The 16,521-nt window shown below is 32.9% G+C and overlaps 1 protein-coding gene across 1 annotated transcript in view; it reads left to right on the forward strand.

Annotated features, from left to right (window-relative positions):
• Positions 1-1,606: 1,606 nt before the first annotated feature.
• LOC145292199 (protein disulfide-isomerase A4-like) overlaps positions 1,607-16,521 on the forward strand; it is a 62,581-nt gene continuing 47,666 nt past the window's right edge. The window contains exons 1-2 of the mRNA XM_080138509.1: positions 1,607-2,137; positions 14,937-15,042. Of these exons, the coding sequence (XP_079994635.1) occupies positions 2,023-2,137; positions 14,937-15,042 (221 nt within the window). The 5' untranslated portion in view covers positions 1,607-2,022. The remainder of the gene's footprint in view (positions 2,138-14,936; positions 15,043-16,521) is intronic.

Here is a 16,521-nt window from a genome sequence, read left to right on the forward strand (position 1 = left end):
ATGTAGAAACTGCAGATCCTGTGAAAACCATTTGAGACAACTGTAATAAATTTATAATATAAAAATATAAAGAGTTGTTTTATGGTTTTCACAAATAAGAACAGATGTCTCAATTGGATGATGCTGATCGTTTCATGTTCGTGACAGAGCAGCGGAAAGATACAGAAGAACTCTTCAAGAAAAAAGGTATGACGCATATATTATTCTTCTTACATATGAACTGCAAAAATATCCCATGTGATAAGTCTGATACAACATGACTCAGTTTACACGTCAATATCATGTCCTCCTGGCTAAACAACATACATACGATTTATACGTTTATTATCTGTCTGTTAAAAGAACAATATCTTACATCCACTAGATAACACATGACACGTTTTAATATATCATCTCCTCAAATATAAACCAATATATAACATATACAACATATCACTACAAGGCTTTACTGAAGCATTCTTTGACTAGGTTTTCAGTTGCCCACTAACACATTTGGGCAGAAGAGACTTGAGGAGAATGTCTCAGATCAATTTTCTTACTTGATGACAAGCAGAGTAATCAAACCAATAAAGAAATTTAGTGCTTGTAGATGGAGTCATTGATGTAGATGGGTTACTGATACTTTGATGCAATTGTGACACAGAATGCTACAAAGAAAATTATTGTTGGATACGTCATGCCACTGTGTTTATAACTCAACACTCCTAACAAAACTGGATGATAGTTCCCTGAATACCTTAACCGTTTTTTGTGCAGTTGGAATGCTAAATGAAATTACCTGTTTAATCCTTGCACCTTTGCAAGGTAGATTAGCAACTTTATGCCAACCTACCTGTCATATCTACTGTCATCAGAGAGCATCGTCTATGATTTGCCAATCATTGCCAGAGGATCAAGTAAGAGCTGGTGAGAAATGTATTGCTGTGGACTCTAAGGCACAATCGCAAGAGCTTAGGACGACCTAGATCTACATATATCCAGCAAATTGCACATGACGCCAACTATGATCTTTAAGATTTGAGACAGTTTGTGGAAGACAAGAGAACCTGGAGAAAGTGTGAGAGAGAAAGAGAGTCACATTTATCCGGGCAAGGAGCCTGACCAGATAGATAGATAGATAGATAGATAGATAGAACCTTTGCAAGGACAACATCTAGCAGAGGCAGAAACAGAGAGATGCCTTGTTTGGGGTGAAAATGTAATAAAAAAAAAAAAAGTAGTCCTTCATGTTTTAAGGATAATATGCTTTAGGGCGAACAAAAATAATTTAAAAAAATGCACGTGTGTGTGTGTGTGTGAGAGAGAGAGAGAGAGAGAGAGAGAGAGAGAGAGAGAGAGAGAGAGAGAGAGAGAGAGAGAGAGAGAGATTAACTCAGTGATGTTCTTAGCCCGGGAACGTCAAAAATAATAATTAAAAGAAAATTACAATTTACGTTAAAAAAAAAATAGTTATGTCAAAATTTCTCCAGATGTTTTGTGCTCTAAAAATAAAAAGAATTCATTAATTCATAAATCATTTGAAAGCTGATAATGCCGGCTACCGTTATGCAAATTTGAACCATGATCTGACGTTCGTTCATGTTATGATGACGATGATGATAGTTTCAAAACAAACGGGTGTCGTCGTCACCGCCGGTGAATTCTAAAGTCAACATAGAAAGCCTTTAAAGCAACGTGGCGAAAGCTCGAGTCTTCCTCACTTGTCAGTAGCCCATTGGTCCACTCACCCGCATAAATATCAATGCGCAAAACTAAAATCGCATTAAATTCTTTTTTTTTTTAAGTATTAAACAATTGTTCTGAAGCTCATTTTCTTATTTAAAGAATCAATATTTAATTCTAAAATATATTTCATGCTCAAAAGAATTTTTAATTTTTGTTTTCGTAAGGATTACTTTCATTAGCGCATGGATAGCGGGAAACCCCCTTTGTAGTGAGGCTGAAGGGGTTTTGACGATTATTTTGAAAAAAATTGGGTTATTTGTGTTTTCCCTTTGAAGGAGAGCGCTTTTCCATTCCAGCATGGCCGTCTCGAAGAAGATCCATTTAAGTATATGGTCGTTATTGCTGGCAATATCGCTACTTGGCCAAGTTTTACTGGTCAGAACGGATAGTTCTGAGGAAGATGAAGAGCCAGGTATGTATCTTTAGTTTTGAAAGTGACCATCGTCATAACTTACTACAAATCACGGTGTTTGTTTACTTTAAACTAAAAACGTAGGCCGGCGAGAAACGAGCATTTTTTTTTTTTTTTTTTGTAGTCTATTGTGGCCTTCTGATATCAGCGTGGAGTATCTGTTATATTCGGTTTCAGAAGACTATCATCCCAGGCATTATTCTCCCCTTTTCTCTCTCTCTCTCTTATATATAACAGTAAAAATACAAAATGCCACTAATTTCTGCTTGTCCGCCATAGTATCGGTATTCGACTAGTAATAGTAGCATAGTATCGGTATTCGATCTGTTTGCAAGAGGAACAAAATTGGCGTAAAACGTTGTTTTAAAGAGACAATGGATACCCCCTGTAAAGGTACCTGCTGAAAAGTACATAGTGAAGCAAGAGTTGCGCAATAAACAACAGAACTTCTCAAACCATTATTGCTTGCTTGAGTCAGAGTGGCAAGAAGTCTAGTATGATTAGAAATAATATTGCTAATGCACTTATTGATCCGCGCTATTTTTTAATCGTATTTCCAAGTTTAATTAAAGTTTTATGATATATATTTTTTTTATTCAATTGTAAGGTTAAAGTACAGAATAGGTACAAAACAACACCCTCCTCTCCCCATGTTAACAATGGCTTTTTAAATAATAACGTTATTATTTAAGCACGGATCAATAAGTGCACTTGCACTACCGAAATAATAAGTGATATTTGAGTTTTCCTTCTCTTAAATAAGTTGCAAGATCAAGGTTGAGAGTTGAGTTGGAGTGATGATATATGGGTATTCATAGTTTTCGAATTAATGAAATCGGACCAGACCTCCAACATTACAGCATTATTCCATCTTTTTTTTTAATGCTAACCCACCAACCACCTGCACCGGAAAATCCAAATTCTATTTTTTATTGAGAAATATTTTTTCTTGTTTTTCATTATGTCAAATTATATTCACTTTAGAAAAGAATGATTTTAGTCTTGATGGTTGATTTCGATTATTTTGAAAACTGAACACGTATATATTTGGATTTCCGTTAATCGCTGACCTTCGTAACTCCATAAAAGTTTTCTGGGCTTTCAATGCCAAGATCAAAGTGTAGTATCTGTTATGATTTTTTTTTGTTTTCGATTAGAAATCCTTCACGACTGAGACAATTAATAATTTTTGTTCCTTTCTCCACATTAAAAATCGACTTTGGTAACTCTGCTCTCGTGGGAAGGCAAAGTTAATAGGAACCGCCGACCTTCTTCAGGTATGTCTTTTCATAAACGGCTTGAAATTCCGTTCATGTTTTGGAATTCGACTCTAAAGTTCCCAGATTGGAAAAGATGCACTTGACGAAAGTTTTGTGAATATGCTAATCAAGACGAGAATAGTCCAAATAATACAAAATTCATTTATTTTATATATATTTTTTGGTACTCTTGCATAATTTGACCCGAATTCCCGTGATTTCCCGTCAAGCCCGGATCGGGCGAGACCGGCAAACATCGGAGTCAGCCGAGAGCGTTGTTCGAATGTTGAAACGCTAATTCGACTTTTAAAAAGTTTTTTTTTTTCTTTGTAATTTTTTAATTTATGATTAGTTATTTTTAATGATTTATTTATTTTGATTTTATTTTTTGTACTTCAATTTCTCGGAGTTTGATTAGCCAATGAAAAAGCGATATGTAAATGAAAGCAGACGACATTCGAACTGGAAGAAATCGACTGAACCCCTAAAAAAACGATGGCCGATCAACAGTCTTACACCGATGATTGCCGGTCTCGCCCGATCCGGGCTTGACGGGGAATCACGAGAATTCGAGTCAAATTATGCAAGAGTACCACGAAAACAATTAATTTGCATAAATGTTTGAAATTACTTGCTTCCTATTGCAGGAAGATGGGAAGGAACAAAAAAAGGCTTTCATAAATTTCCGCCCGTCTTTGTTGACATTCTCCGTTCGTTAGCTGATATAATCGTATATCAATATGATATAAATGCCCTGGAAAAGTTAGTTCTGATAAATGTTTAGCAGTTTTAAAATATAAAAACGAACTTTTTTTTTCAGAATAACATTTTAAAACTGGTAAATATTATTCAGAAGTGATTTTTCCAGATATTGATATGTCAGATGAGCTGATGGAGAAAGTTAACAAAGACGAACAGAACTTGATGAAATCTGGAAAAAAAACAAAACAAACAATATTGTCATGCTGAAAATAATATATCCAAAAATTTTGAAAATTCATCGCGTAGAAAGTTATTTATAATTAAAGGTAATTTTTACGGAAAATTAGGTAAAATCGCATTTTTCTTAGTTATAAAGGAGACTAAGAATTTACACACAGGGGACATATCTCTGAACGAATATTTTAGATTACTTGTTCATGGCAGCAGTATTTGTTGCTATATATTGCAACAGATAGCGATAGATTTTATTTTACTAAAAATACAATAGCAGTTGCTCTACTCAATGAATTTTCGTAATCTTTGGATGTATTACTATTTTCGACATGACAATTAAGTACGTAATATTGTTTTTGCTTAAAACGATATATTTAAAAAAAAATCGATCTGTCAACTCTATCTTAACAAGCACCAAAAACGCGTTATAAACAACCCTTATCCCTGAGTGGCCATTGGGCCTTGATAAGCGATGAACTCCATGTAAAAAACAAAAACAAAAAAAAAACAAGGAAACGCCGGTTGATTGGCAGAGATGACATTTGACAATGAAAAATATAATCGTATTTTAAGCTTTAATTGAAGGGGTTTACTTCTACACTCGGATTAAGTTTACAAATTTCCTGAAATAAATAAATAACACAAATCAGTAATATTTTCGGCTATTATGATTTTCTTACACAAAAATGATTTAAACTTAATATTTGTCGACTTTCTTCAAGCAAAGTCCCCCAACAGTTGCTGCGGGCTTGTCAAACTAAGCGGTAAAAACTTTATTTTTTTTTAATTTCAATAAATCACTTCTTAGTCTTACAGGCCCGCAGCAACCGTTCAAGGAGGTGGGGGTGACTTTGCTTGAAAAAAGCTTGATATTTTTAAAATGTAATTATTTTTAGTGTGCAATCATTTATAGCGGTGACGTCCTACGAACATAAATTCGACATCAGCAACCGTCGTTGGACTTTAAAGAAAGCAGATCCCCCCCCCCAAATTATTTTCGAATTTAGAGTGGGAGATCAGTTTCGTATATAAATCTAACGTAAAGTGATCCCCATTTTCGATTCATTCTAACTTTTTAGGGCAGTTACCGAATGACAAATGTCATTTTAAAGAATCTTGTCAGACAAAATCCATATAATTTTATTCTATCTGTTCTGAACTTACACTCCCCCCACTTTTTTTTTACTGACATCGATCAGTGGAGGAGAAATCCGTCTTGAGACATTTTTTGTTCCTATCCAGAGTGCCCTTTTTGAGGAGCTGGATTCTCCACATTAAAAACTGTAAACCGACCTTGTGTCTTACTTTACCCTCATGGGGAGGCAAGTAAATCGGAATAATTAATATCTTTTATGAAATCTAAATTTTTGAGAATTTACACAGAATTTAGGAAAAAATTGTTTTTCGAACAACAATCGTTTTGTGGCTTTCTTCAAGCGAAGTCTCCTGACGTTTGTTGCAGACTGTCAGGCTAAAATCAAACATCATACAAAAAACGTGTCTAATACAGAATATTCCCAAAATAAATTTAAAAAAATCAACAAATAAATCTTAATAGTAAATAAAACTTGGGAATAGTCTGTATTGAATACGTTTCTTTTTATGATGTTTGATTTTAATCTGACAGGCAAAGTGTCAGTGGACTTGAAGAAAGCCGTCCAAAGATAATTCAATTTCATAATTTTCTAGTTAAAGGACAGTACTTTGTTTTTTTTAGATAGGAACAATGTGTAGTATCAGTTTTGATATTGCACTTCATCTTTTCTGTGGTCGGTCAGTGTAGGAAAACTTTCTAGACTGAGGTCATTTTTATTTTTGCTCCAATTTCAGAGTGCTCCTTTTTTTGGAGATTTGAAAAACCGACTCTTTGTTCAAATCTACCCTCATGGGGAGGCAAGCAAATTTTCAAATTACTAAAATTCTGAGGCAACATTGATTTCAATTATTACATCCGAATACAATATTAAATTTGGGGAGAGTAGTTTAAAATGGTGGTGCTTGTTAAGATAATCGACAGATTTTATTTGTTAATATCTCGTTTTAAGCAAAAACAACAGCACTTACGTAATTGTCATGTCGAAAATAGTAATATATTACAAAATTGTGAAAATTCATAGAGTAGAACAACTGGTTCTTAAGTAAAAAAAAAATCCATCGCTATGATCTAAAAAACAAAAAGGTCCACTATTACAGTGATGAAAAGGAGATAAGTATTTCCCATGTATTCGCAATCTTCAAGGTGTTTACATCTAGGGAAAAGGCAATTTCTCCCCCCCCCATTACTTTTAACTATAAATGATTTAATATTCGATGAATTTGCATAATTTTTGGATATATTACTATTTTCTGACTTGCCAAGTAAATCCTGTTGTTTTTGCTTAAAACGACATATTTAAAGATATCAAGCTGTCGACTCTATCTTAACAAACACCAAAATGGCTGCGTGATTGTATTGTAATTAGTAGGTTGTAATTGGATGCTCTTTTGCACAGTACAGAATGACCATAAGCAGTTAAGGCCATCCATTTGCATTAGTCATTCCTGGTGTTGTGTACACCACTTATGAGATCAGAACACGAGTTTTTAAAGCTAAGGCCGAATTTTGACACAAACAATAATGTGCATTTCTTTAAAATCTCATTTGATATTATTTAGTCTGTGTTGCCTAAAATCAGATTAAGTTCTTTCCAGCTAGCCAAAGCCAACTGTTGGTGCTTATTCAGCCTGGCACTTATGGCAGTATTTAAAATTAAAAAAAAAAAAAAAAATACAAAAATGACTGTATGCTGTGCTGTACGTATCAGTCACGGGATGAAGATGAAAACTTTAAAAAATCACAAAATATGATCAAATAGTTTTAGTTTTATTCAAGAAAATCAAAGTTTACTCTTTTTTGACGAGAGTGAAAAAAAAACGTCCAACGAATCTATGGACAAGGGCAGACAACTCTAATGCACGTGGAAACTTTCATCTTCCTTTTATGTTCTCTAGTGAAACCTGGCCTCGTCTGTCAGTTATTGATATAAAAAACGGCAAATTTATTTTTCATAAATTTTTTTTTTAATAGAAAATCTTCATTCTGTAACACGTAGGTACAAAATAATTTTGTTTATCGCTATGAATGCCAATCTGAATAAGCACCCAACTTATTGTACTAAAGAGGGATGGTACGCAGTCCCCCATCCCTCACACAAAAAAAAAAACAGTGGAAAGAGTGTCAAAAGGGTTAAACTAAACTTTGTGCTTGTCTTGGTTGTAGGTGAGGATTTGGCTCAACAAAAATCTGCTGGTTCTTGATTCTGACACACTAACTGCAGTCTATACATATGGTGAAAAAGTAAACTAAAAAATTATTTCACACAGAAATTAGAATCTTGACTTGTGTAAAATTTGCTGGCATCTTTCACTTGCTACTTTCCATGTGAAATAACTCCCTTACGTCAACATTGTCCTCATTTGAACGCATTAAAAATACATAAAATCTTGGGTGCTTCTTTAGAATCATACTTATTTAAAAACAAAAACAGAAACATCTTTATAATGTACGTATTCCTTAAAGAACAAAGATGTCATACTCCTAAAATTACGTAAATTGATCAAATAGATTTTTTAACTAAGAAAATTAAATTTTCAGACCCGTGGAACACAGCTGATTACAGCCTTCAAGTCTAATGTAAACAAGTTCTTGTTAAGCCGACCCCTTAAATAATCTAAATTCTATCCTATCTACACCATTAACGGTTACTAAACTATCACCTTACAATCATTAACTCTTATCCTTGAGTGGCCTTTGGGCCTTGATGAGTGATGACTTTTGTAAAAATAAACAAACTTATGACTAAACAAGACAGTGGTTTGATTAGCCATGATTTATAAATAAAAGGGAAACGACTCGATTCAAAGATCAAAATTAGCCTTATAATGGATACAGTTTTAGTATTAAAATCGCTAAAAATTGTAAATTTTTATTTTCTTGGTTAAAAAAAAAATACTTAATGTGTCGTCTGTTGATCTGTCTTTCTCTTTCATTCTGTAGCAGCGTTGTAGTGGTACATTTTATTGTTACTACCAAGGCAGGTGCTCGTCTGAGCTCCAATCTCTCCTTCCCCTCCTCGCCAATCTTTCATGATAAACACCTGTCTAGCTGAAACCACTGTCAAAAATTTTCCCCACTCCTTATCTGTGCCAAAATCAAAACGTAGATTCCATGAAAAAAGCTTCTTTCTTAGAAGTGCACGCCTGTGGAACTCTGTTCTGGTTGGCTGTTTCCCACCTAATTACAACTTGGATATCTTCAAGTCCAATGTAAACAAATTCCTGATGAACAGCCCCCTTAAGTAAGACACTTTATCAAATCTCCAATACTAACGTACTGTACACGCAATAACTCTTATCCCCAAGTGGCTTCCGGGCCTTGATAAGTGGTGACTACCTTGTAAAAAAAAAAAAATTGCAATAGCAGACAGTTACATATCATAGTAATTAAAAATGAAAACGCATTTATTGCTTGTTGCATAGTTTTATTACTGTTTTAATACAAAGTATTTCCTTTAGATATTTTTAATATTAACATAATATCTAGTATTACGTCTACTTCCCCAAAAGGAGGGAGCAGATCTTTTGAAACATGTTTGTGACATCACTTTATTGAACACGCTAACTTAATTTCTAGTTAATAATTCATCTATGTAATTTAATTTTGAAATGGAACTTTTTTTTACATTAACACGTGAATTATTATGCTATGCATTGAATATGGATGGTGAGCATTTTCATCTCTCCGTTCCCATTTTTGATTAACAATAGCTACTGACATGATTTGTAACGATGTCAAATAAAAGTGCAAATGTTTTAGAGTTATTAAACTTCTCACCTAAACAGACTGCTTATCGGCACTTTGTTCATTCTATATGCAGCATTTGCAATCAAACCAACACTACAAGACATACAGCTAACTCATAAATCACTCGGGTCTGCCATTGATCGGTTGATTGACATAGATGAACACAGCCTCCATTGACTCAAAATGTGCAAATGACATTTCTCTTTTGAGAACTGAAGAATCAAAAAATAAATCCTATATCATGCAACTAGTACCAAATATGTGAAGAGAGATTATTGATGAGCCAGAAAAAATATCACGTACATAGAGGTAATACCTGGATCAAGTCTAAATACCTGGTTTTGATGCTAGGCATAAAGGAAGACCTGAAAAGACAAAAGGAGAGAACTTGAATGTCTTGAGTGTTTAAGGTGTCTCTGTAGAAGGTTTTGTCAGGACAACCTGGCATGAGGATGCTTCTGCTTCACTCTACAAAAAAACCTGATTAAATATTTGAAATAACATGTTTTTCATAGAGGGTAGTTTAAGATCAGTAATGAAGTGCATGATGTGACCTTGGAAAGTTTCTACTTTCTGTCGTGATTGTACAGACACATTCAAATACTACATGAAACTACAGGAAAAACGTGTGATTCTCGAAGAAGGTAATCCCTGTCATGAACGTATGTCAGAATCAGAAATGCCTCATTGAATTCCTGGCAAAAATGCATTGATAATTTTCGAGTTAAAAAAAAAAAAGAAGGGTGTTGGGGGGGGGGTCCACTTTTGACAAAGCGTGCTGCCCCTCACATATCCATTGTTCATCCTTGGCAAAAATGCAATGAAAATGGTGGTGGGTATATACAAAAATTCATTCGTTTTAATGGTAATACTCCCGTCTTCATAGTTCTTCATCTTTTTGAGTTAAATAAAAAATAGGAGTTTAACTTTTGGAACAACCCTTGTATGACAAAGCATTAAAACAAAACAAAAAAATAGGAGGCTTTACTTTTGGAATGACCGTCATCTTACAAGCTTCAAATGCTTGAAACTGAGATCATTTCAAGGCATGTCGTGAAGGAACGTGAATAAAGATATTATGAGCTTTTAATTGTAGTGTAGGAGTGAAAATGTATGTCTTTCTGCTGGTTTACATTATTCTAGTTAATGTCTACTTTTTTAACTCCCTTTTGACTCACCCAAACAAGACACACCGAGACGTAAGAAACTACTGTGAACTAGCAGGAAGAAAATTCTAAATGCAAACAGTTTGAGGGAAAAAGCTATTACAATAGAAAGTGTTATCATCTGAAGATATCTTCAATGAAGGGGTGAGATTTTGCTGTTTGCTGGAAACTAAGCCCTATGTATAAGGATGTCCGTGAATGTAATAATGAAGTAATATATTCTTATATTCTTAGAATATTGATCCTGGATATGACTTTAAAAGACATTCAGTTGGGGAATATGAAGTTACCATTTCTCTCAGGCCCATTTTGGCCCAGAGTGGTAATACTTGTTAGGGCATTTTGTGCTACCAGATCAGCTTGTTTGAACATTACAGGCGACTGGGGACTGCCTGTGAATTTATATTCCTTGACACTTCTTCCTCTGGAAGAAGTCGATTCCACCCGCCTAGGATGATGCTGTACAACAACAAACTAATTCTCAGAATATGCATTGGATGAATTTAATAAAAATTGAGATTCCATTTAAATCTTTAAAGTACCCATGTATTTCATTTGGGCTGAAAAAAAAGCAAAAACTCTTCACATACATAACCATGCAAATCTTGAGAACAGCAGACTATGAGTTCTTGAGATAAGAAAAAAAAATAGGTGCTTCAGTTTTGAAATGACCGTTAGGAGGTTTTAATTTTGGAACAACCCTCATATTATAGCTGCATTCAAACCTATCAGCTTACCTATCAACACACGTTATGATACACAGCACTCTATTCAAATCTGACTCTTGTATTGTACAAACTACTTCACAAACCATCAAATATTTAAAAAAAAAATATCAACACCACATCTACTGTACAAGCTGCCATTCTCTGCAACACCTTTAGCAAAAAATTATATAGGTGAGAGTTAATGCATACAAGATAAGAGTATATAAATGAGATATTAATTTTTGTGATGATACTCCTTTATTACTCATGATTGATTTCAACCAAAATTCGACTTTTTAAGGTTTTTGATAACTGCGCAACTTGTATCACATTGAAATTGCTGTCGTTGCTGATCTTAATCACCTGGTCATAAAGAAAATATAATTTTGCTCAAATTGCACCAATTAAATAAATAATAAAAAAAAAGTTCATAAGAGAAAATAACATTATCTCCCTCCATTTTCTGACTTTACCCCCTTTCTTTTTGGTCAGTATAGTATACAATTTTTAGTTTTTCTTCCTCCTTCTCGCCATGACCATGATCGAAATATTTAAATAGGAGTCATACTTTTCATTTTCAGTTACTTTTTGACTGGCCACTAATTTCTCTTTCCTCTCCCTTATTAATACTACCTCCCACAACTAGTTCAACTGAACTATTTCCATACATTTTACCCAACCTGTTTTCCCTTCCCCTCATCTCTATCACCCTTCTTTCAATTCCTTCCTGCTCATAATTTGTCTCTTGTATAAAAGCTATACAAAATATTTCCATTTTACTCTGAAGTTTTTTTCCAATAAAAAAGACAAAAATATTAGTCTTCTGACATAACAGCTCACTCAATAAATCTCGGATCTGACATATAGATGAATAAAATTTCCATATGATTTTTATAAAATACTAATCTTTAATTGATTACATTACATCTACTGGTGTCAACCTCCAGGTATGTCAGTGCTGAAAACCACATCGGTGAAAGTTTCGGGCCTAATTAGCAGACTTCCTCGGTGGCTGGTCAGACTGAATGCTAACAGCATTTGACCCATACGTGGAATGAAAACTGTTACTCGTGCATACTTTTTTTATGGAGAAATGCAGTTAAGTTAATTGACTACCTCGGGCCATTTTATGTTATTAGTCGGAGGTGAGCCTGTTAAACGTGTGGGAGAAGTCAACTCTGTAAAAAAAAAAACAGGTTGGCATGACTTGTTTCTATCATATAGTTTCTTCAACCCCATTTAAAATCATTAACCTATAATACCATTTACTTAAAAAAAACATTTTTTGCTGTAATTAAAATACATATTTATCAATTCAAATGATGTGTCAAAATAATATTCCAAATGGATTATTAGTTTACAAATTACGGTTATTTATTTGAAACTATTACAAATTTTCAAAGCAATGCAAAAATTTGAATTTGGTGACTTGAAGCATTGCTTTTTGTTGAAAAAATATCTTTTCTTAAGCAAATCAATAATTTGATAAGTGTTAATTGAACTATGCTTTGTTGGAAAGTACAGTTAAGAGGTGGTATGCTAACTTTAAATTATGCTAAATTGTTAGGTTACTCAACTTCGGCAGTCATCCTGGAAAATATAAAAAAACCTTCACGATTGTAAATTGAAATTAAGAAAGCAAGAGTTAAGATAAAAAAATAGTTTTTAGATGTCGATGGGTATTTTTGCTTTGTGTTTGCAATCATTTAACATTTCCATTGTTTATTTAAATCTGTAACGAAATCATAGGTGTTTTCTTTTCAGCTGAAAATGAGGTTTTAGTAAGACAAGCAGTCATTCAGCATTGCCTGGTTGTAAAATGTACTTATATATGATATTTTTATTCATGCAGATTTTATATTTATTATAGAACCAATTGTACCCAATATAAAGTAATGATTTTCAAAGCAAAGGAAAAAAATATGACTTGAATGTCATCAGCAAGAATCAAAACCAAAACAAATTGCACTCCAACCTTAGTCATTAGTTTCAGCTATCGTCAAACACATAAGAAATAATAAAAAATTGAATTGACTTTAATGTATAAATGTATTTTACATGTGCATACAAGAGTGCTTTAAGTTGACTTATGCTTGCCAAGTTCCAATTTTTTGCAATTTTAATCCCTTTGCAGCTATTTTTACTGGCTAAAACCTATAAAAAACAGTCCACAAAAATGCAATCATTTCACTAGCCTTGCACCACTCTGCAACCTTGCGTCTTGGAGAAGATGCACTTTAAATAAGTGGGTACACAGACAGAAAAACATAGTAAGTTTTATAAATTAGATTTCGGAAACATACGTGCACATAAATATTTGTTGATGTTGACATTGTGGAGCATGATTACATATGTCATAAATTTTGTATCCTTCCGAGTTACATACATGCATGCACGACTTTTAATGAAGAACAAAAGGAAAAAATAATAAAAAATTTTCAGTGCAAATAGAAAACATTGTATTTGCAAGTTCTCTAAAATACTTTTTCAACTTGCATCATCTTTTTGAATTCCTGCTATTTCAAATGTTAAAGTTCGTCAACACATAGCTGTGAATATTTCGTTATTTAGATTTTAGTTTAATCATGGAACTTTCTAATGAATTGTCAAATGTTAATATATAAAATTTCTTTACAATTTAGTTAAATATGAAACATTTGCATAAACTATGAATATATATATATATATATATATATATATATATATATACTAGCAGGAAGACCCGATGTTGCCCGGGAATAAATGAGGATCAACGAATATCTCACCCTCCCATTTTATATTGTCATCGAAATCGGTAAAATCGACTATTTTTCAATCCTCTCCACAGTTACTTAGTCCACAATATATTGTAATCTACATTGCACTGTAGAGAGCCTACTGTTGATTTTATAAAATTATTTTTATATAATGCCTTGGATTAAAGTTTAAAATGCAAATATCAAGTACCATGGTTCAATTGTGTTCTAAACAGAAACACTCATTTTGAATGTACCCCTGTCATATCAAAAAGCCTACAGTTGATTTTTACATGCCGAGCCTTTCTGCTTGTGCAGTAATAAAACTTCTCAAATACACTTGTGATGTTAGACTGCATAAAGCATTTCAAAATCGCCTGTTTCTTCTTTCATCGAAAATTCCGATACAAAACCTATCTAAAAACTCTGCCAGGCACATAAAGTACATTTGTATGAAATTTCCCAAAAAATCTGTCCAGCCGTTTAGGAATCCATAGGGAATGAATTCACACACACGGATAAAGTTCCTTTTATATAATAGTATGTATTCATTTTTTTTTTTTTTGTGTATCTCTATTTAGTTCTTCTATAAAGGAAAAATAAGACATGTTTGTTTTTGATGTGGGAGATATATAGCTACCCCCAAAAGAGGAATGAACGGACAAAAATAAAAAAATTGCTCCAATTGAAAATGATCACTCCTAACTGAGGACAACGCAAGGCAAATCCTAAACTTTAATTCCAGCATGAAGGCAGGAATGTTGGCATTCCTCCGTGGGGGTGGCTCAAGTGACTTGTAATAAACCTCCTCAACTTCCAAAATAAATTCTTTGGATAAAAAAATTGGAAGAGAAAACATGTAATTTCCTAGTTTATAGATGTCCTTCAGAAATGTTATTGCTGCTGGCCATTATTTCAAAGTTCAACTTATTTTTTAATGGAAATCATAATTTATATATTCTTATGTGAACTATTGTTTTTAAAAAGGATTAATTTACTAACATTAACTTTTTCATGTTTTATTTTAAAAATTCTAATAAAAATTATTCAGACATATATACTGGATCCACATTAGTTTCCAGACAATATATCGGGTGCACCTTTACTAATATTAATTACAAAAACAAAAAAAAACTGCATTTTTCTTTTGTAGAAGCCGTGGTTAAAGAGGAAGAGGATGTCTTGGTGCTTACAGATGATAACTTTGATGAGGTGATATATTCCAGAGATACAATCTTGGTTGAATTTTATGCACCTTGGTATGTTATGATTTCTTTAAATATAATTTTTTTTTCACCAGTAAATGAAGTTATCTACATTTAGCAATACCACAATATTTATTTATGTTTTTTTTTTTACATTGAATAAACTCAAATCAAGCATTATTGTAAAGAGCATAAAAACAAAGAAATAACATCTTTAATTTTTTTTAAATCGGCCCATTAGAACTGGCGTTATGACCATTCAAAGTATCAAAGATGCATGGTTCACAGTCCTATTCAAATGCATATAAGTTTGTGACTGAAAATGGTAGGAAACTTGCACAATTTATTGACTAACCCATTTTTAAAAATCTATATCTTCAGATCTTAAGGTTTTATGATGAAATTTTGAACGTATAACACCATGACGTTTCAGTTGGCTGTATTTGCGACTATCTCACTTGGTAACTTATGGACTAATTAGCATATTTCAGTTTCATTTTAACGGCTTTAAGTAGAAACATGATAAAAACAGCTAAGAAAAAAGGTGTCATGAGAAATATTATTCTGATGAACATAATCATTTGTCATCACATCAAGAAAAATCCAAGATGGCGACCATGATACGATTCAAAGAAATTATTAACAAATTATGGCTTGTAGCATATCAGATTAAAGGTAATTTTGTATAGATTACAATTATGTTTTCAAGTACATTAAACTAATTAAGTTTCATTTTAATGGCTTTGAGTAGAAATATAAAAACAGTTAAAAACATTAGGAGGTAAGATTTTATCATCATGAGAAATATTATTCTGATGGACATTATTATTTGTCATCATTACACCATGAAAAATCCAAGATGGTGACCACGACACAATTCAAAGAAATCATTAGAAAAATATAGCTTGTAGCATATCAAATGCAAGGAAATTTTGTACAGCTTACAATTATGTTTTCAAGTACATTAAATTTATTAGGACTATTAAGTTTCATTTTAATGGCTTCAAGTTGCCATGACAATTATTGGGTGGGTTTTTACCACTATTTTGTATAATTTTTTATTTTTCAATCATTGTCAAGACTTCCAAGATTTCAAGAGACATCGCAGCCATTTTTTCTTGTTCTCATGTAACACTCGACACTACTTGTTATCTGAACAAAATAAACATTTACAACACCAAAAAATTATCATGGTAGGTAGAAGAGTAACTTATCTGGCTTTTGGTAACATTTCTTTGTTAAATATTTGTTTTTTGTCCACTTTTTCATACCTCTGTGGATTGTAAAACAAACCCATTAAATGTTATCATAGGCAAGATAAGTTATTCTTTTACTTAACTCGATAAGTGGTTTGTGTGTTTTAACTCATTTAAAATTGTTTTTTTACTGAAATAAATTAGGGTTGAGTGAATTAAAATTAACCAAAAACAATTTTTAACGAAACCAAATCTCCGATACTAACGATTACTATGATACTATCCCATTGATTACTGTACACGCAATAACCCTTATCTCCAAGTGGCTTCCGGGCCT

This window comes from Euprymna scolopes, chromosome 13, assembly GCF_053919585.1.
Source record: "Euprymna scolopes isolate OS-2025 chromosome 13, ASM5391958v1, whole genome shotgun sequence".
NCBI lineage: Eukaryota > Metazoa > Mollusca > Cephalopoda > Sepiida > Sepiolidae > Euprymna > Euprymna scolopes.